This window comes from Podarcis pityusensis (assembly GCF_964106645.2).
Source record: "Podarcis pityusensis genome assembly, chromosome: 3".
Classification (NCBI taxonomy): domain Eukaryota; kingdom Metazoa; phylum Chordata; class Lepidosauria; order Squamata; family Lacertidae; genus Podarcis; species Podarcis pityusensis.
The window spans coordinates 57015856-57035990 of NC_138026.1; the positions used below are offsets into that span (position 1 = coordinate 57015856).

The 20135-nt window shown below is 46.0% G+C and overlaps 1 protein-coding gene across 1 annotated transcript in view; it reads left to right on the top strand.

Annotated features, from left to right (window-relative positions):
* The first annotated feature begins 358 nt into the window (after nt 1–358).
* Nucleotides 359–20135, top strand: part of RSPO3 (R-spondin 3) — a 65184-nt gene continuing 45407 nt past the window's right edge. The window contains exon 1 of the mRNA XM_080999758.1: nt 359–1444. Coding sequence (XP_080855884.1) covers nt 1348–1444 — 97 coding nt within the window. The 5' untranslated portion in view covers nt 359–1347. The remainder of the gene's footprint in view (nt 1445–20135) is intronic.

The following is a 20135-nucleotide window of genomic DNA, read 5'->3' on the forward strand; positions in this document are numbered from 1 at the left end:
TCATCAGAAAGTGGGGGGGGGGGGGCTGACCGACTTCTGTGGAATCTGAAATCTAGCTGCACTCGCTGCTTTATCCTTGTTAGTTGGCCCCAAGAAATGTTTCATGAGGACACGCTCAGGCATCATGCAGACTAACCCCACCCCCGAAAACCCCCCGATGTTGACAGAGAAAAGCGTGTGGCTCCTCGAATTGTGTGGGAAGCGAAGGCGACGGCGAGCGACGCCCCGGCATCAGCAAGAAGCGAGAGTTCTGGGCGCGCTCTCGCACCCCCACGCGCACGCGCGCGTTTCCCCGCTCCCGTCGCGCGCCGCGTCCCTCCCTCGGCAGCTAGAGCCAAAGCCGCCCGCCAGCGATTGGAAGTTCCTCGCCCAGGCGGCTGCGCGTCCGATTGGAGTTTTGCTTTCCACACTTCGACGCGGGCTTCAAAAATACCCCTGGACTCCCGGAGAGGGAGGAGTAAGTGGGAAGCGCTCTCCCGCTCGCAGGCAGAGTCCGCGAAGGCAGCGGAAAGAAGCTTTGCTCCGAGTCCGGCTGTCGCCCAGCTGCGAGGGACGGTCTGAGGGGCTGGTGGTGCTGCCTTCGTTCGCCCCGCTGCCTTCCGAAGCCCTCGCCCGCTGCGAACGGAGCCGCTCCTCGCGCTCTGAGGCGCCTCACGCCTAGTGTAGCTGAGGCGGCGCTCCTACTACCCACGCCTTCCCTCAGAAAGATGCTGCTGGGCTTCGAGGCGTCTGAGGCTACAGCTCCCAGCCAGGTCCGAGGAGGGCGCGCTCAGCCCTGAAGCGGAGGGAGAGGGAGAAGCGCTGCCACCGACTCGCCGGCCCCGCAGCCACCAGCAGCCCGGGCTCCTTCCCCGCGCCTGCCCTTGCCCTTCTCTATGGGGTTCCTCAGCGAAGGTGAGCAGCGCCCAAGAGGAAGGCACACCTGCCCATGGAGTTTCTGACTGGGAGCGCCGACCTGTAGCCGAGCCGGGTGGGAGCGCCCCGCGCCACGAGCAACCTTTGCCCAACCCTCTTATTGCCCTCTCCCCCCCCCCCCAACATGCTACCTGCCCTGACATCGACCAGGCGCCTCGCTCCCGGGTTCCCGCCGTTCTCTTTCGCCGTCCTTCCGAGGAGGCTGCCCGGAGGCCATCGTCGGGGCGACTTGAAAGTGCAATAATTAAGAGCCCGCGCGCCGCCGCCAGTGACATTTGTTGGCTCGCTTGTTTGTGAACAAGAAGACGCTCGGGAGCCCTTGCCTCCCAGGCAGGTATTTCTGCCGCCCTCCCCCCTCCCTCCCCACTCCGCCGCCTCCTCTTCCTTCCCCTCCGAAAAGGACGAGAGACGGGAACTTCGTACAGGGTTACTATGCAATTGCGACTGGTTTCTTGGGTCTTTATCACTTTGAACTTGATGGAATACGTCGGCAGCCAGCAGAACCCTTCCAGAGTCCGGCGGCAGGGAAGTAAGTGCGCCCTTTTTCCTGGTGCGGGGCTGGGAAGGGTATGGGGATCACCTGTTGAGGATCTCTCGCTTCTCTCGTGGTGCCGGGGGTGTCCCAGGGGGAGTCACGCTGAAGGGGGGAAAGGTATTTTGGTACGGCAGCAGCAGGTCTCGGGCAACCCGACCCTCTGCATGTTGGCTCGCTTGCAGCCTCGGTGAACGACGCTGTTCCTTAGCCGCGCAGCGCTAAGAAGTAAGTGCCGCTGGTCTCTTCTCCACGAAGTGCCGCGCACAGGGCTGCGGAACTCAAGGAGACTTGTCTCAAAGGAACGAGGATAGGATCCACTGCGCAGTTTTTTGTTTTTTAAAAAAACAAAGCTTGCATAGAGGAGCAAAGGAGGATCACGCCCTTCTTGGGAAGCTTTCTCCCAACCAACTTAGAAACACATCATCACTGTTTCACACTATCATAAAGATTGAACTAAAGCTATTTTCCTTACGTATTGTACGATGCATTCCACACACACGTGGTTCAGGATCGAGGAGACATCTCGGTGTCTCCCTCGGTAATGCAGCAAAGGGTCGCGCAGGTTCCTTTTGGGTGCCTCGTGATCTTTGCCTGGCGGTTTGAATGGGATCTGCCTCCCACTTTAAGTGAATAGGGGGCAAGTTGATACTGTCTTGGATGAGTGCTACTACGCTGTACCTAATAAAAAAGGAAGAATAACATTGACCCCAAGCATCTTTTCTCTTTCTCCCTGGTGGTTGCTCGGCTTTGTAATTTCTCTGAAATTTGGGGGTGAGAGAAGCATCCAGTGTACGCATCTCTGTAGGTTATTATAACATCACGTTTTTACAATCAGAAGGTGGTAGAGAGGGCCAATCTGAAAAATGGAAACATGTTATACATCAAATAATGGTGACAATGTTCTACTAGCGAGCAGGAGTCGGCTAAAGTTAAGCACGTTGCAGGTTTGCCTCGAAAGCTAAGTGCATCTGAGTTAAGTTGGATTTGCAGGCCCCATTGATTTCAATAGGCGAGATGAAAGCACCGGACAGGAGCCCAGTTGAAGTTCGTGCAAGATCGAAAAGTGCCCCTGGATCGTGCCCCTGTTTAATTCACACGGGCATCGTCCTCGGAGGAGTTCGGAGACATCGTTGGAAGTGTGTGTGTTGGAAGCGTGGGGCTGTGGGTTGTGTGTGTTTTCCACCGAAGGAAGGCCAAAGCGACCCTGTTTGAACCTTGGATTCCAGTAGATTGGCCTGGTCAGATTACGCAGGAGACACTGGTGAAGTTTGTGGCGAATGGGGCCATTCTTTCCAGGTTAGACAACACCTAGGTAGGACTTGCCCGTCAATGAGCCTCAAGGGAGAAGGCAGGGCGAGTGGGTAGAGGGGTTGAATGAGATAAACCCAGATGAGCGGGTGCAAATTTGGTCTCTCCTCTTCATTTCGTGCAGTCTACTAGGAATCTCTTTCCTCCGTCGACCTCGATAGGGATCCTCCTCCCCTCCCATATCTCCCCAAAGGCCCTTCCTAGAGAACTGGGCGAGATGTTTCTGAGCTTCCTTTGGCGCTTTGTACTACTTGGTGAAAGGGGCTGTGTATTTCCCTCTTGCTTGACAGCTGTGCCCTGATAGGAGAGGCCAACACACACAGCAGCCTGTTTTCATTCCGCCGCCCCCCCTCCAAAAGTACACAAGGTTATTTCCTAGGTTTTGCCCAGCCTTCCCTTTCCCCACCTTGGCACAAGTATCCCTTGAAAGCTTCCTTTGTGCATCGGCTTCTCGAAAACAAGGTCTGATTCACCGAAAGTGCCCTGGAAATATCGCTTTCGCGAGGGATCTCTCCGGGCACGCTCGTGTCCGCTTCTCCAGAATGAAAGGCTGACGACGGGACGCCCTCTTGTTGCCCCGGGGCCACGGAGCGGTTCGTTTCCTCCAGAGCTCCCCAGAGCCCCTTGAGCCCCTTGAGCTGTTGCGAGATCTGGACGTGGTTTCAGACTTGGCAAGTACTGGAAGGCACAGCACACCTTTCAGAAAAGGAGGTGCTGAAGGTTCCTCGTTCAAACAGTGCTATCTAGATGGACCGATGCTCTGGTTCAGTATAAAGCAGCTTCCTCCGTAGAAGGGGGAACCTTCTTTCTCTCTTTCTCAGGCAATAAGCATCTGACTAAGGACTGATCCGAGAAAGACGTTTCGGCATTTGGTTTTCTACACATCTGGACTCCAGTAAATAGACTTATCCAGGAGAAGTAAGGAAATCGTTCTGCAAGACCAAACTAGCCCCGATTCCTGCGCTCCTCTCTCATATATGAGGTGGGGCTGTGGGGCGAGCTGTTTGGCACAAACTTTAGGCTTGCACATCATGGAGCGGTGATCTGCACGCTTGTCTCCGTGGGGCACCACAGATCTAACGCGGAGGACTGGACTTTCGCTTCTCCTCCGACGCGGTGCTTACATCGGAGTCTTCGGCACGCAGATCAGCCCCATTAAGTTCAACTGGGTAGGATAGGGTTGCTGCCTCACATAGCTGCCCCTCATTGAGTGCAGAGCGATTAAGTGTATGCCAGTGTATTCGAAATGTTCATTCATTTCGTATGTCAGGCAGCCGAGAGCGCGCGGGAGTATCTGATATTACTTACTCATGGAAAAAGAAAGCAACGCCCTGAGTTATTCTTCTTCTTGGCATATGAGGATATGTTGTTGTCTCTTTTAGTTCGAAAGGACTGAGGATAAATTTGTTAGATGGTGATGGTGGCACGTTGTTTGGGCGTCATCTGCTCAGCCCAAGGTGGTTTGCTTTCTCCAAAGCCCAAGGATCTTGCCCTCCTTCCCCCTTGCCCTGAATCTCCAGAGTTGTGAAAGGCGCGACCCCTGGCGTCCGCTGCAATAAGAGGGAGAGGGAGGGAGGGAGGGAGCGCTCTTTGCAGGTGCGGGCTCTTTTCATAGGGAACTTGTCCCAAAGCTACGGAAAATTCAGGGATGCAGGGGTGTGGTGTGGCCGGCCGAGCTGCGAGCGCCAGTGTGTTGGTTTGACCCCCCACCCACCCACCCACCTGGCTTCGTCCCCTACCGAAGCTTTTCCGTTGACTTCAAAGGCAACTATATCGGTCCTTAAACTTGGATTTGGAGACAATGAAACAACCTCCCCCGCACGCGCACACACAACCAAAAAACGAGCGCCGGGATCAGATGACGATGACGAGATCAGAAGAACAGATGTTTAAACAGCACGGTAGAGAATAGCTTCTTATCGCTCTTACAAACTAATCAGGCAGCGCAAATCAGGCAGAAGATTTACTTCAAAGGCAGATACACCCCTTACTTGACTTCAGACCAGAGAGAGAGAGAGAAATATTCAAGGAGAACCAACGGGTGCAATTTTAGAAGATGGCTGGGAAGGGGATTGCTACATCTGCCTTCTTTATGCATCTCAATGAATGGTGGGAGCCATATAAAAAGGAGCCTTGGGGCTGTAATAATATGTTGCTCATTACTCATCATGCTGCTGGTATTTTCCAAACTCCCCAGCCTCGTTGTCAATAATTAAACCCATCAATCCCAGCACATGCAAGTCCTGGAGGGGGGTGTCCAGTGCTTCTTCCTCTGCCCACAGAGCATCTGTAGCATGAGAGACAGAATGTTGTGGGGTTATTTGTTGATGGAGGAGAGGCAGGCAGCATGCTGTCTCCAAATGGGACTTAAGTAGAGGGTAAGACGTGAAGGGGACTGGTCCCTCCCTCCCCCCAAATTCCCAACTTCAGTCCAGGAACTTGGGAAGCAGGCAAAGAACAATAGGGAATATGGGAATGGGAAAAGTCCAATAAATTAGGAGGGAATTGGGGTGGGGTGGGATGGGGGTGTCCTGCTGCTTTCTGTTCACCCCTCCCATCCCATCCACCTCACCTGTGAAACGTTATGTTATGTCTGGGTTCCAGACAATGAAGATTTTTTTGACATTTTCCTCCTTTGAGCCCCAGAACCTCAGGCTAAACCATAAACTGCTTTTGAAACTCTTTTAAGTTTTAGACTATAAGACTTTGACTTATGACTGAGAAAGCTAAGACAGTTAAACCACAACCAACAGAAGAACGGGGAAACTACTTCAACCACAATGCAATAAAATGGTGCTATATGGTAAAAAAAGAACCCTCTCCTTTAGTGGGCAGCCAGTTCAAAAAGAACCTAAGCATAATTGTGTCCTGTATTCATAGGGGTTTGGCATTATTTGGCTGTGTACACCATACATCTAAAACACATTTTTCCGCACCTGCCAAAGAATTATGAGAACTCTTGTTTACAGCTCACAGAGCTACAATTCCCAGCATCATTAACAAACTACAGCTCCCATGATTCTTTGGGGTTTGTGCTTTAAATGCGCTATAAATTCATAGTGTGTACACATACTATGTATAAACAAAAAATGGTCTTTCAGCATTAAGTTTTTTAAATGTTTTATAAGACAGATAATGGTGAAAATAACAGACTATCAATACAACCAAACAAATATTATTTACCATATTTCCCCATATGAACCAACCTGGACCCTGTGATCATGATCTGAGGCCCTTCTTTGTGTACCTCCTCCATGAAAGGTCTAGAGGGTGGGCAACATGAGAATGGGCCTGCTCTGTGATGGCTCCCCGCCTGTGGAATGCTTTCCCCAGGCAGGCTCACCTGGCGCCTTCATTACATATGTTTAGGTGCCTCTTCTCCCAGGTCTTTGGATAACGACAATAATGCTCATTTAATTAATCACAATGAAAAAGGGAAAATATTTGTACTCCCTCTTTTACAATACACAGATTTCCTGTGCTGTCAAACTTGGTTGTAAATATAAATTGGACTTTTGAAAATTGTCCTTTCAGAGAAAGAGAACAAATATTTTCTAATTTTCACTCTTTGGATCTGTCAAAATACTTTGGGGCTAAGCCTAAAGAAATTAGTAGCCTCACCGCATTGTCAATAGAGCTACTCACTCCCTCTTACCTACCGTACATCTCCTTCTTCACTGAAGTCAAACATCCATTTCAATTATATATAACACAGTGAAAAACCATTGAAAAATATCAGCTGTATAGGTTTATATTATAAAGGACTCTGAAGGAGAGTCTGTTTATGGAGAAATCACCTGTCTAAAGTTAAGTAAATACCTAGTTTGATGCAGTTAAAGCACCAGTCAACTTCTCCTGATCCATTTTCTTAACATGTTACATGTATGCTCAAAGTAGATTCTGCTAAGAAACAAGCAAGCAAAATCTGCAAAACTGTTTACAATTACCAAGTAGAAATAGGAGTGCATATATATCTTTTGGGAGATAAGTTGTTTGAAGTTGCGGACCCACTCGCAGCGACCCCTTCCCATGGAGCAAGGCCTAAACTAAGGAAGGTGAAGAAACTGGACAAAACAACATTCTGGGCTTTAAAAAGTTCTGGGGTCAGGCGCAACGGGCTTTTATTGGGGGCAGACTAGAGTGAAGCCTGGTCCACTCTGGTCTGCTCTCAAACCATGCCCACCCAGCCTGGCTGGATTGATCCAAATTCAAACACTGGCTGGCGGGAAAGTCTGCCCACTTAAGCAGCTGGCCAGGGGAAGCCCACAATTGCCAGCTGACTGTCCAGCAGTCACCCACCCCAGGATTGGGTAAGCAGTCATTTCTTTCCTCTCCTCTCTCTTTATAGCTATTTGCCCTTACAATTTGAAGGATGGTACAGAGGGCTATTTTGGAGAAGAAGGGGAGAAGTCCCACCTGCCTTTCATCCTATGGGTTTCTGCTCATCCCATCTCCTTCACTTCTTCAATTCTTCCCTCTTCACTTCTCACCTCTCTTCTGCTACAGCCTTCCTTCTGTACAGTACCTATTTTGTTCAGCAGCCACCACAGCCACTTCTGTTTCTAGGCACGAGGTGAATTTATTGTAATTGTAACTAACTCCTGTTTACAGTAATAGCTTGGGTTGTGATCGCTGTGGGTTGCGTGTTTTCAGGTTATGGACGCGCCAAACCCGGAAGTACCGGAACGGGTTACGGCACTCGCGCATGCGCAGAAGCGCTAAATCGTGCTTTGTGCATGTGCAGAAGCGCCGAATCGCATCACGCATGTGCGCAGACGTGGCACTGAGGGTTGCGAACATGCCTCCCGCACGTCAGTTAGTCATATAACTAACTGACTTGCTAAATAATTACCACCTCCTTTCCTGATGCACATGAGAATTGCCTGTGAGAAAAAAGTACACACACTCAGGATGCTAGACAGTATGTCTTCTTTCCCCAGATGTATGCAGTATGGAGAGATAGGAAAGGTGAGTTCCTCCACCCACATGGCTCCCATGCTAGACCAAGAACTGGTTTCATGTATGGGAGAAATGAAGTGAGGCATCTCTGATCAGAGATGGTTTTACTCCCTGTCTCCTTCTCCTTCTGCAAGTCAGTTGTCTGACTTTTCTATCACACTCTAGTGCAGCCTCCCTCAATTTGGTGCACTCCTGACGAAGTAGGACTCTCCTCAACCCCAGCCAGCATCACTGATGGTCTGAGATGGTGGGAGTTGCAATCCAGAAACATCTGGAGAGGACCAGTTTGGGGAAATCTGCTTGCTTTTGACAAAGAAGGGAATGTTGGGAAGTGGCTATAACAGATGCTTGTGTGTGCTAGCAATATAAGAAAGAACAGAATATTGGGAACTGGCTATTTAATACATGAGTGTGTGCGTGCACACACACATGTATGCTGACCTAGATACAAAGAATGGTGTCACATGGTATGGTTACATTGCTAGCAGATGTGAGCCTGGCTAGTGCCTGGTTTGGAAGCTAGGTGCCCCCATGTCTGCTGCCCAGAGTTCCATGAAGGGCAAATTTGACCTTTGCAAGGACCACTGTGGGTTTTCTTCTGAAGTAAGTTTGGTTCAAGTGCTCCTTAAGATGCAGTGGTCCTAAGCCATATCATGCTTTAAAGGCCATAATCAGCACTTTGAATTGAGCCAGAAGCCTGGGCATTTGGATCAAGACTGGCAATATATTTTCTGAATACCTGGCCCTGGTCAGCAATCCAGCTGCAGTGTTGTGCACCAACCTAAGCTCAGGAATGATTTATTGAGTCAGCCAAATGTAAAACACATTGCAGTAATATAAGTGAAATGTCAACACATGGATAAAAGTGACAAGGTTGTCTCTGATGAGGAAGGCTCTGACTCCCTGGGCTCAGCTGATGAACAGTGCCTCATGCACTTGGGCTTCCCAGAACAAGCCTGTAACTAACAGCAGCTCCAAACTGTGCTTGTTTCTTAAGGGATATGCAATCCCGCCCAGTTCAGACTGAATTCCACTTCCCTATTCTGATAAATCTTCAGTTTATTGGCCTTTATCCAATTCACCACCAATCTCAGACACTGGTTCAGGACTTCAATTACTTCACCTAAATAAGATAAAAATGAGTGGCAGAGTTGGCACTGCATACCAGGCCCCCCAATTTAAGAGAAATGTCAAACAGCATGGGGGACAGAATAGTGTGCTGTGATTTACCATGGGGCCCCAGGCTGGCCAGTACTTCTACTGATCACTTTCCTCCTCCCTGTACTCCTCCTCCCATTGCTGTCTTACCTGGGCATCTTTCCATACTAATTGGCAGTGGGAGCAGTAGATCAGCAGGCTGACCACGACCACTTCTGGATGTCTTCTTCCTCTCCATATTGCTCTTCCTGCTGCCGCCTTACCCAGACTGACTCTTCGTCCTAAATAGGCAGCAGCGGCAGCACTGGATCCCCAGTCCAACCACTGGTTCTGCTTACCCTTCTCTGACATTTGCGGGAATGAAGGGGAAAATGGGGAGGAAGAAGGCAGCTAAAATTCACAAAGTTTCCTGGGAAGAGGGATTGATTGTTATACCACTCTGGGAACCATAGCTCTCTTAGTGAAGCAGGAGTCTCCTAACAATTCTCAACATCCTTAACAAATTTCAGTTGCCCGGATTCTTTGAGGAAAGCTATGAATGTTTAAAGCGTTATGATACTGCTTTAAATGTATAATGCAGATGGGGCCTATGGCTGGTTACAGAATACTGTTTATACTGGTTCCAGTGTGCTCCCACTGCTGGTTTTTCAATCTCTGTTCACATAGTATTATCCAGGGGTAGGCAACCTAAGGTCTGTGGGCCAGATATGGCCCAATCGCCTTCTCAATCCAGCCCGTGGATGGTCCAAGAATCAGCATGTTTTTACATGAGCAGAATGTGTGCTTTTATTTAAAATGCATCTCTGGGTTATTTGTGGGGCATAGGAATTTGTTCATTCCCCCCCCCACATGGTCTGAGGGACAGTGGAACAGCCCATGGCTGAAAAAGGTTGCTGACCCCTGGTATTGTCAATGATCCAGATGTATTTTGCAGTTTTTGTGAAATACTGAGGTTTGATGCATATCCCACAAACCAGCTTTGATCCAACTTAGAAACTGTAGCCTTATTCAATTAACAGTGAAGCCCCAGTGTGTATACTTGAGACACTGACCTTTCCTTCTGGGTGTGGCTCTACATGTGTGGTGACAGTATGGGCATGCATGCGCAGATGAAGATGGTGCCAGCAATATATCTGCTTCTGCTTAAGTTTAAATACTTTCCAACTGTTTTGTAGTGGACTTAAAGCTGTTCTCAAGAACCTGTAATATGAGGCTCTGGTTTCCTAGCTCCAAGTGCCTCTGGGCTTAGCTTTTCACAAGTTAGTTCCAGCAGGAGAGAAGGTAGGTGGAAGGGTGAGGACACCCACCAGGCAGTTTGCACTGGGATATCCCCACTCCATCTTCACTCAGTGGTGTGGGCAGGCTGTGGGTGATGTGGAAACATGTCAAAGCATAGGAATGCAAATGCAAATTGAAACACAATGGGGGAAAAACACCTCATTGTGTTTTAAGATGGTAATGTGTAAGGATGTGTAGTTCAGGTAGGACTTGGATATGTTTACCTGCCTGGTATTACCCGGTAACGTCAGGCTCTGTTTTATGTTGGAGTGTTTTTGAACTGAGTCCAAATATAAATCACAAAATAGAAATGACTAGCTGATGTAGAAACACCTGCAGTGCATCCCCGGATCCTCATGCACAAATCCAACTGTAAAAAACATGGCACTTTAATGTATTTTATAGAATTTATGTTATGAGCTCATCCAACAATACAACAGAATTTACTGAAGGTAACTTTTAGAACATGATATTTGATTCCTATCAGCTCTGTGGGTCAAAGAGCGGGAAACCACCCATGTTCCCTGCTGCAGGTCTCCCACAGACACGCTTAGCAACAGTAAACATTATTCCAGTGCTGCTTCTCCAAAGCTACAAATACCAGCATCTGCAAGTATTTTATGACTTTTACTACATCACCTTCTTGACATTGTCATAACTCACCCATAAACTTTCCTCCTATTCCTAAATAAGTGCTTTGAAAACTTACATACTTAGCTGAACACCAAATCAAGCCTAAAACTACTTACAAACAATTGGCTTCAGTGGGATTAATACAACAGGGGTGCAATCCTGTGCATGTATATTTGAATGTAAGTCCCATTATGTTAAATGGCCTTATTCTCAGGTAAGTGTGTTGGAATCCTAGGCAGAGGTTACTTCTTAATAAACATGCACAGAAGTGCAATGTGGAGTATATAAGAAGCAAAGAGCTGTACTATTATTTTATAATTAATATTGTATAAGAAGACAGGGAAATATGATTGCACTACTTAAATGAAATCCACAACTGGAGTAAAAAAAGAGAGTAAACCAAAAAAGTACCGTTATTATTATTTTACTGGAGTAATGACTTTCAAGCTGCTGAGAGCAGAAAGCCCATAGGTTAAATTACTGTATAAGAATACATGTTAAGAGACTTTGTCTGGAATGAAAAATCTAAATAGACAACAAAGGTTGGGAAAAGGAAGCACCTCAGGATTATCTTGAAATATTATTGGGCTTACCACTCCTTACGTTCTTTGCCCCAAGGCATTACACATAGAACAGACCATAAACCTTGACAAAAGTAACCTTGAACTGAAAAGATGATGACAACTAGGGATTGTTCAAACAAACATTCAACTCCTCAGTCAGGATTTTTAAAATTTCTTTTCTTCACAACTCTCAAATACCAACCACAAAGTAGTATATTGCATTATCGTCACCACCATCACCACCAGCTTGCCTTGATCCGTAATAGAGTACTATCAGGGAGTGTCCAGCACTGCTTGGGAATTTAAAGAACTCCCCTTTCAGAATTATGATTTTTAAATGGATTGTGTCATTTGTGAGTTTGGGGGTTATGTCTGTATATACAGACAAGCCAGGGTGCACACACATGCTACACAGGGCTCCAAACTAACCCGGAGAGCACCTGACCGAGTCCTGAATCATTTTGGTGTGTGGAGTTAAAGTGCATTTGGGGTTAATTTGGTCCACTATCTTCATTCAAAATGGTGCCTGGCACTCAAGCCATTGATGAAGACTGCTGCCTCTACCTTGGGAACTCTTGTGTCAAGTAGAGTGATGATATCTTGAGAGGCATCCAAATTGGTACAGGTGAGGATCAGCAAATTGGGCAACAATATCTTCAAAGGCATCCAAATCAGCAGAGTTTGGAACAGTCAAGCCAAAAGCCAGGTGAAGTCATGCCAATGTTATGTTTTGGTCCACCATCTTGATTAAAAATGGTTCCCAGTGACCCAATGTCAATGAAAACCTTGTGCAGAGTTTGAAAGTGGCACAGTTTGGACCCCTTACACCAAAAATCAGGTGAAGTCACATCAAAACCATGCTTTGGTCTGCCGTCTTGATTCAAAATGGCACCTGACATCCAAACATCAACAACAACCACTGAGCCCATCTCAGGAACCCTTGTGTAAAGTTTGGCAATGATATATCTAGAGGTGTCCAAACTCATAGAGAACAAATGGACAAACAGACAAACTACTTTTCAAAATATATACAGTGACCTCACTACGTGAGAGTTCAGTTCCGGGCATCCACATGCAAAGCCAAATTGTGTAAAGCTTCCAGCATGTGTTTGACTAAACTGCGGGAGGCAGTGGAAGACAGAAGTGCCTGGCATGCTCTGGTCCACGGGGTCACGAAGAGTCGGACCCGACTAAATGACTAAACAACAACAACAAAGGAAACCCTCAGAACCATGCCCCCCTCCTGTGCAACCATCCCTACCTGTCTGGAGCGAGCTTAGTCCTCTGCCTTGCTTACCAGGCCTCACACGACCTTCCCAGAGCCCAGTAGGCAAGGTGTGGGGATTAAAAAACTCTGTCCATCAGCGGCGTAGCGTGGGTTATCAGCACCCGGGGCAAGGCAAGTAATTTGCGCCCCCTAACCTGGGGCAAGGCAAATAATTTGCGCCCCCTAACCCGGGGCAAGGCAAGTACAGTAATTTACTCTCCCAAGCAGCAGCAGCAGCGAGGCTTCTCTTTCCCCCGCGCTCTCCTGGAGCTGCCTCTTTTCTTTCCTTTTTTCCCTTTCTCCAAGGCTTTTCGCTTTCTCTCCTTAATTGATTCCTCCTCCACACCACAGCGTTTCCTAGCTGCTTCCCCCCCCCTTCCCCTCTCTCTCCTCCTCGCTCTGCTTGCCTTGCCCTGCACCGGCAGCAGCAGGCGCAGCCAGACCCCCGCCAGCCAGCCCGCCCGCCCACCCGGCTTCCTCTCCTTTTTTTGCCCGCGGCAGAAGGCTTCGCTCTCCCCCTTCCGCGACCTCCTCGCCAAGCCGAGCGAGCGCGGGCTCCCTAACCCGTGGATTTTAGTAGGGGCAGAGAGCTGCTAGTGCGAGCACGCCCCCCGCCCATGTTGCGCCCGGTGCGGCCGGCCCCCCTGGCACCCCCCACGCTACGCCACTGCTGTCCATGGTAAGTTTTCCCCACTCTCCATTTATTTATTTGGAGGCTGCAGTCGCATAAGTAAATTATGTGGAAGTGGCAGGCCCAGTGTAGTAGATAACAAAGCAGGTCCCTACCCTGAGGTGCTTTCATACTAAAATTGACACAGGGAAACATTAGAGGAAGAGAGGGAAGTGGAGGCAGGGATAGGCATTGGGAAGAATGTAGCTTTTTCAGTTGCACATTCTTAGACTTTGTTGCAGGCTAAGTCAGCGTGGTACAGAATGGAAAGCTGGGAATTTCATCAAAGAGCACATGGAAAAGGTGAGTTTCCTTGGATATTTTATAGAAATGTGGGGCATGTGACCCCATATCTCTCCAAAATCTGCCCTGGAAGGCTCCACAGAAGAGAGCGTAGAAGCAAGGGAAAATGCTTGTACTGACAGAATGATATCCTTAGTGCTACATTGTTCTACCCATAGTTTGCAGATCTGCTTTAAGCCATGGTTTGCCAATTTGGATGTTGCAATTAACCACATCTAAGTCTTGTAAACCATAATTTGGCATTTCAAGTGAAAGATATGTTCATATGTGAATAATTGTCAACCAATGGCTCCAGCATTGTGATGACTTACATGTGTGACAGCACCAAAAACAAAAAATGAAGAGAACTTAACCTGATTATTTTTGGGGAATGCATTCCTTTTCAGCAGAGGCAGTAATTTGTGCATTCAGCTGTGAGTTATTAAGTGTTAAGCATCTGAGTGATGAGATACCAAATGGTGTATGTGCATGTGTAAATCAGCCCCAAGTAGAGTTACCTTTTCTTTAAAATGGCAATGTAATCAAAACCAGCACTTGAAACAATGAGTATGATCTAATGAAAGTTAAGCTCTTTTAACTCTCATTGATTCTAATAGGAGGGCTGTAAACATGTGCTTAATACTCCCAGTGAAATTAATGTAACTTCACTGAGCTTTATTTTGGCTGGACTGTGCCCAGCAAGAGTGTCTTGAGTGTGGAGGCACTGCTGGACGTCTTGGTCTGCCTCTACACCAAGTGCAGCCACGACTCTCTGCTCCAGAGGGACAGGCTTGTCTTGGACTTTCTCGAGTGGGAATGGACCCCCTGATTACTATGCTGAGTCAACATATCCTTTACCACTGGTGATAGGCCTGAGAGCCCCACTGCCTCCACCATGGCCCACTCACTACCCAAGAACCCCAGCTGGGACAGCATTTGCCTGAGCTGTCTTAACAACAGGCATTATGTGTGTTTTATTTTATTATTTAAATTCCAGTTATTTCATTTCATTTGACACATTTTCCAGATTTTGAATATATACATCATACATTTCCCAAAACAAAATAATGCAGAACAAAAATCACTTTCTCCAGGACTTCCCAGCCCATCCCCTGTGTTTTAATGAATAGAATGGAAGATAATAAGACATGTGATCGTGAAGAGTGTGTGTACAGACTTGACTGTGCATAGCTCTCTCTCTCTTTTTAGTTGCTATTTTGTTAACGTTGATATTGTTTTATGGATTATAGCGATGCTTGGCTTATTTTTCAGTTGCTGCTTTGTTAATGGTGTTTTATAGATTGCAATTGTTTCGTTGATGATTTGTAAAAAAAATTCTGTGATTCATGTTGTATTCATGATGTTCCGTTCTGTTATTGTTATTTATTGTTTGTAAGCGGCTTTGAGATGATTTTGAATGGAAAGTGGCATAGAAACACAATGAATCAAAATCAAGTCAATTGGATCCGTGTTAGCGACTGATCGCAGCTTGAGCTTAAGGAAAAAAGCCTGTTTTATCTTGCACTTCAGCATATACAGTATTTGGATGTGCTGGAGCTTTTGGAACTGTCTAAGGTTGCTCTCCATCAAAATGACTTGAAATTGTCTAATGCTGATGCTGAAACAACAAAGGAAATACCCCAAGAGCCCGGGGGAAGCAGCTGTAGGGGCATCTGCTGTTTTCACTGTTACATGGGACTCTCCCTGACATATTTTTTACTATTTTTTAAAGTACAATCTCTGTTTCTTATGCCATAAATATATTCCCCATGCTGTAAATAAATAGCTTGCAAGCATCATAAAGCTGATACAGAAGAATAAATCTTAACTACATAATGTCAGGTCAGAAGTATAAATCTTATCTAATATGCCAGGTCAGAAGGAAAGAATACTTTCAGTGAAAAAAATAGCAAGCACCTTCCAGTAACAGAGCTCTGTGGGGTTTTTTTCTTCACTCCTCTAAAAATATGCTGCTGCCAATAAGATGATTTGAACGGTCTCATTTTAGAATTTCCAAAAGAAAAATAAACATGCGGACCAGAATTAATTTATAAAATGCTCCAAGGTTTATTTTGGCAGAACACTTTTCAGCAGTGAGATTTTTCTCTCCCCTGCTTTCTTCCAGACATGCACACATTTACTTTCCTCTACTTTTCTTATAAAATGGACAAGTTATTTAGCTGTAATATAATAGAGCAAGACTGTGTATTCTATTTATAGCTAATACAGTGGTACCTTGGGTTAAGAACTTAATTTGTTCTGGAGGTCCGTTCTTAAACTGAAACTGTTCTTAACCTGAGGCACCACTTTAGCTAATGGGGCCTCCTGCTGCCGCCGACATGCGATTTCTGTTCTCATCCTGAAGCAAAGTTCTTAATCCGAGGTACTATTTCTGGGTTAGCGGAGTCTGTAACCTGAAGTGTCTGTAACCTGAATTGTCTTCAATCTGAATTGTCTGTAACCCAAGGTACCACTGTAGTAGAAGCCATGGTTTTTTCAACATAAGAGGGCTCTCATTTCAAATACAGTGGATTTTGTTACAGCAGGGAACCCCACACCCTTGGTGCTTTAGCCCCAAACTTCATTACTTTCTGTGGGCCCTGCAATGGGATTCTTGCTCTCATCTTACCAAGAAGTAATTTATAAATTCATTTATTTCCCCTAAATAAATAGGAAATCATGATTTGCCATACCAAAAATATTTCTTTGCTGTTGTCCCTTGTCCTTGTCCTGTTTTTCATGGACAAAGCTATTCTAGGTTAATGCAAATGCCTAAAACCAGTAAGCCATTTTTGAAAGCCTTGGGGACAAAAGTAGTCCCTCCACCCAGTTCCCTCCTTCCTGTAAAAGGTTGGGGAGTTATAGCAGGATGCCATAAGTGAACAGCCAGCTACAAGATAGCATTGTTTCTTGGACCTGGTGGGAGACGGGATGCACCCCATTAGGACTGGGAAGAACGTGCTTTTCAGGAACCTTGTAAAAATGATCCAGGAAACCTTCAAACTAAATCCTGTGAGGAATGGAGGCAAAAGCCCAGAGCTGTATACTGAGTCAAGTACTAGGAAGAAGGCAAAAGAAAAAAAGAGGCAGTACAATGGAAGTGGGGCCTGGTAATTTTCAGGTAAATACAACAGCAGGGAAATTGGGAAGGTGCAGTGGCCATGTTCTCTTACGACACAAAATATGGGAAACAAACAGGAAGGATCTGGCATCCTAACCAGGAAATTAAGGTATTACTGAGGTGTGATGAGGGGAGACTCATGATTGGAACATAGCAGCTGAAGGGTATGCCTTGTTCAAAGTGGGAGGGGGGACAGGGAGTCTTATTATATGTAAAGAATGTGTACACCGAGTTCAAATTCATAAATCTGAGAGTGCCTCCACTGGGATCCCCCCCCCCCCCCGGTTCTTAGCAGCCCTTCCTTCCTTTCAATGGTGGGAAAAGCAAATGGAAGCTCTGGATGGAAGGTGACTTTGGCTCCAGGAAGTCTATTTCTCTTATGACCTCTACACTTACAGATTTGAAAAGGTGTAAGTAACTAAGTAAGTAAGTAAGTAAGTAAGTATGAAACTTGATCCCAGGCTTGGCTTGCTACTTGTAAAATTACCTAAACGTAGAGGCCCAGTCATAGTGGGAAGATGCCAGCCACTCCTAAATTGAAAATATTAGATAGTTTTACAAAGTATTCCTCTTGGCTCCTGTAGTTTGTATGGATCTTCCTCACTGCATTTTAAATCATGCATGGCTGCGTTGCTTTCACAAAAATATCACAGTTGAGTGCTGTTGTTGCTCCATAAAGGATGCAGAATTAATAGGCAAGGACTCTGTTAAAATGTTCAGGCAATGGAATGAAAACTTTGGGCAGATTCACTGCACCTTAACAACCCTGACTCTGCATATATTGTACCTTGACCAAATGCATGTGTGTTAATTTGACTGGTAGCTTCTTGGTTCATGTTCTTGACTGATCATCTACCCTGTATATGTACTGACTATGTGTTGCTATCCTTGGCACTAATATTTGCCTCACTAGTATCCTCCATCTGTATTTTTTCAGGGTTTCCCCCCCTACCCTTCCTCCTTTAGCCTAGATAAATTTACCCATGTTACAAATGCTTAATTCCTTGATAATATACTACATACATGCACCTTGTGTTTTGTGAGTTTATGTGTAATCTGCAGAGGAGATCATGTGCTTTAGTTAATTGGCTGTACAAATATTTCTAATATTTTGTTTTGTGCATGTGTCACATTGTGCTACTTTGGATTATGGTAGATTGATAGTGGGACCTCATATCTTTGGGGGTCAAGACCTTCTTGTGTTAGAATTCCATCTCTGATTAATTGCTGACAAATGGTGACATCTAGTGCTATGTATTTATTTGCCATTGGAATTAGAACAGTGATATTGCCATACTTTTCTGTGTATTAGACGAGGGTTTCGATTGGCTGCCGCTTCAGCAATTTGGCTTGCGTTGCTTGCTATTATTAGCATTTGCCAGTTGGGTAAGTGATTTTCGGCATCCCCACCCCCCACAAAAAAATTGCTCAACAGCTTTGGGCCATCTCCCCCCATTTTCTTTAATTTTAGTCCCCAAAAATGGGGGCGTCATACACGGGGGCTGTTATGCATGGAAAAGTACGGTAATTAGAAATGCTTTTTAAAAATTTCAAATGCCTTTTCTGGTTGTCTTTTAAAGCAAATATTTCATTTGTTTAAATATATGTAATTTTTGTTCTGGCGAATTCTAAAATGTGCTTGTCTGTCCAACATTTGCCTTTCTCAGTTCTGTGAAGGGTTTAGCATAAATAGTCTGAAGGAAGGCCACTTAAAATTGATTTCTAGACTATTTTAATTCAATGTAGACTGCAGCAACCAGTTTACTCTCTCTCTCTCTCTCTCTCTCTCTCTCTCTATATATATATATAGGTTTTGGCATTTATATACTGCCAAGTTAACCATGTCCTCTGGGCACTTCACAACTTTTAAAAGCAATAAAATACAGCTGCAATAAAATAAAAGAATTCTAATCAATATAAAGCCACTATGATGGTGGGTAAGATCAAGAATGATAAAAACAGCACTGAAGTCTGGCCAAGGGAGAAAACAAAATACCCTAGGTCAGAAACAAAAATGTTCTGGCAGAGCAACCCAGACTTTAGCCTGGCAGCAGAGGGTGTGGCAGAGCTGTGTACTGCCACCATACCTGTAGTTCTTGGTGCTCATGCAGGCTGGGATGGGAGTTGAAGGTGGTGCAGGCAAAAGTCTCATCTGCAGCAATTGAACCCATATTGAGCCTGATGCCTAATGGCAGTGGCACTGACTCAGGATCCAGCAGATCCTGGGCTCGCTCAGCCCATTTCCATCCCCAGAACGCTATCTTTTGGGCTTTCCATGGGCTACCATTTCCTGCCAGTGATACTTTTGCCCACCTGCACTATCAGCACATGGAGTAGGGAGCTCTGCACCATCTGAGTGATTCTAGCAGAGAGCGTTGGAACTATTCTGAGCTTGGCAGATTGTGGGTTTGGATTGCACCCTAATTATTAAATGACCTGCACGAATAGAAGTGTTTTCCCCTGGCACTGAAATGTCTTTATATAGGTTCCAGGCTGCCAGGCAAGCCTTTATGGAGAGAAGGCTTTATAATGGGGCACCACCACTGTAGAGGTCATTTCTCAGGACACCTTTAGTTCACTAAGGGTGGAAATTTGGAGAAAGTCTGGACAGATTTATATGAGAGGAGGTGATCATTCAGGTATATGGGCCCCAATAAAATTAGGGCTTTAGAGATTAATGCCAGCATTTTGAATTGCAACTGGGACTTAGGGTGCAAATGACAAAACACTGAAGTAATACACTGATAGTTGTCAGTGCCCATCAATAATCTCACTACCCTATGTTGAGCCAGATAGAGCTTCCAGGCAATTTTGAAAGACAGCCCCACAGAGGAGTTTTTGTAGCCTACACCAACCTAGTGCCTGATGGGAATTGTAGTTCAGACCATCTGGAGGACACCAGGTTGGCGAAGACAGTTTTGCCGAATAACATTTCCACTTGTCAGGAGTGTGGTTTCAGTAATCCATACAGCTCCTTGTCTTTTTTTACGGTTAACAAAAGCAAAATAAACCATGCATGTAAAGCTCCAGAAAACCATGCAAAATAATTCAGTTTGCATAATTTTCACAGATAAGGAGGCGCCTGGGAGCGAATTTTTTAGAGGGAGTTTCTGCTAATGTGGCTTGCGTAACAGTCTACAGCTGCCACATATTTTTTACTTGGTTTCCATCTTGCAGAATTTGGGTTTCCTTGTTGCAGAATTTTGTTTTTCTGACTGCAATTTTATGCACCCTTGCCCAAGAATAATTCCCATTAGTGTAGAGCATTCACTGGCCTTCAGGAGACTGGGAAATCACAGCCAGTTGAGCTAAAGTCAAGATGGTAAACCATGCCTGTACTTGGACCCACCAATTCAAACATAGCCATATATGGTGGGTCCCAAGGGCTTGCTGAAAGTTTCTTGTTTAGGTTGCCTGTCTAGGGCTTCAAAAACAAATGGGATGTC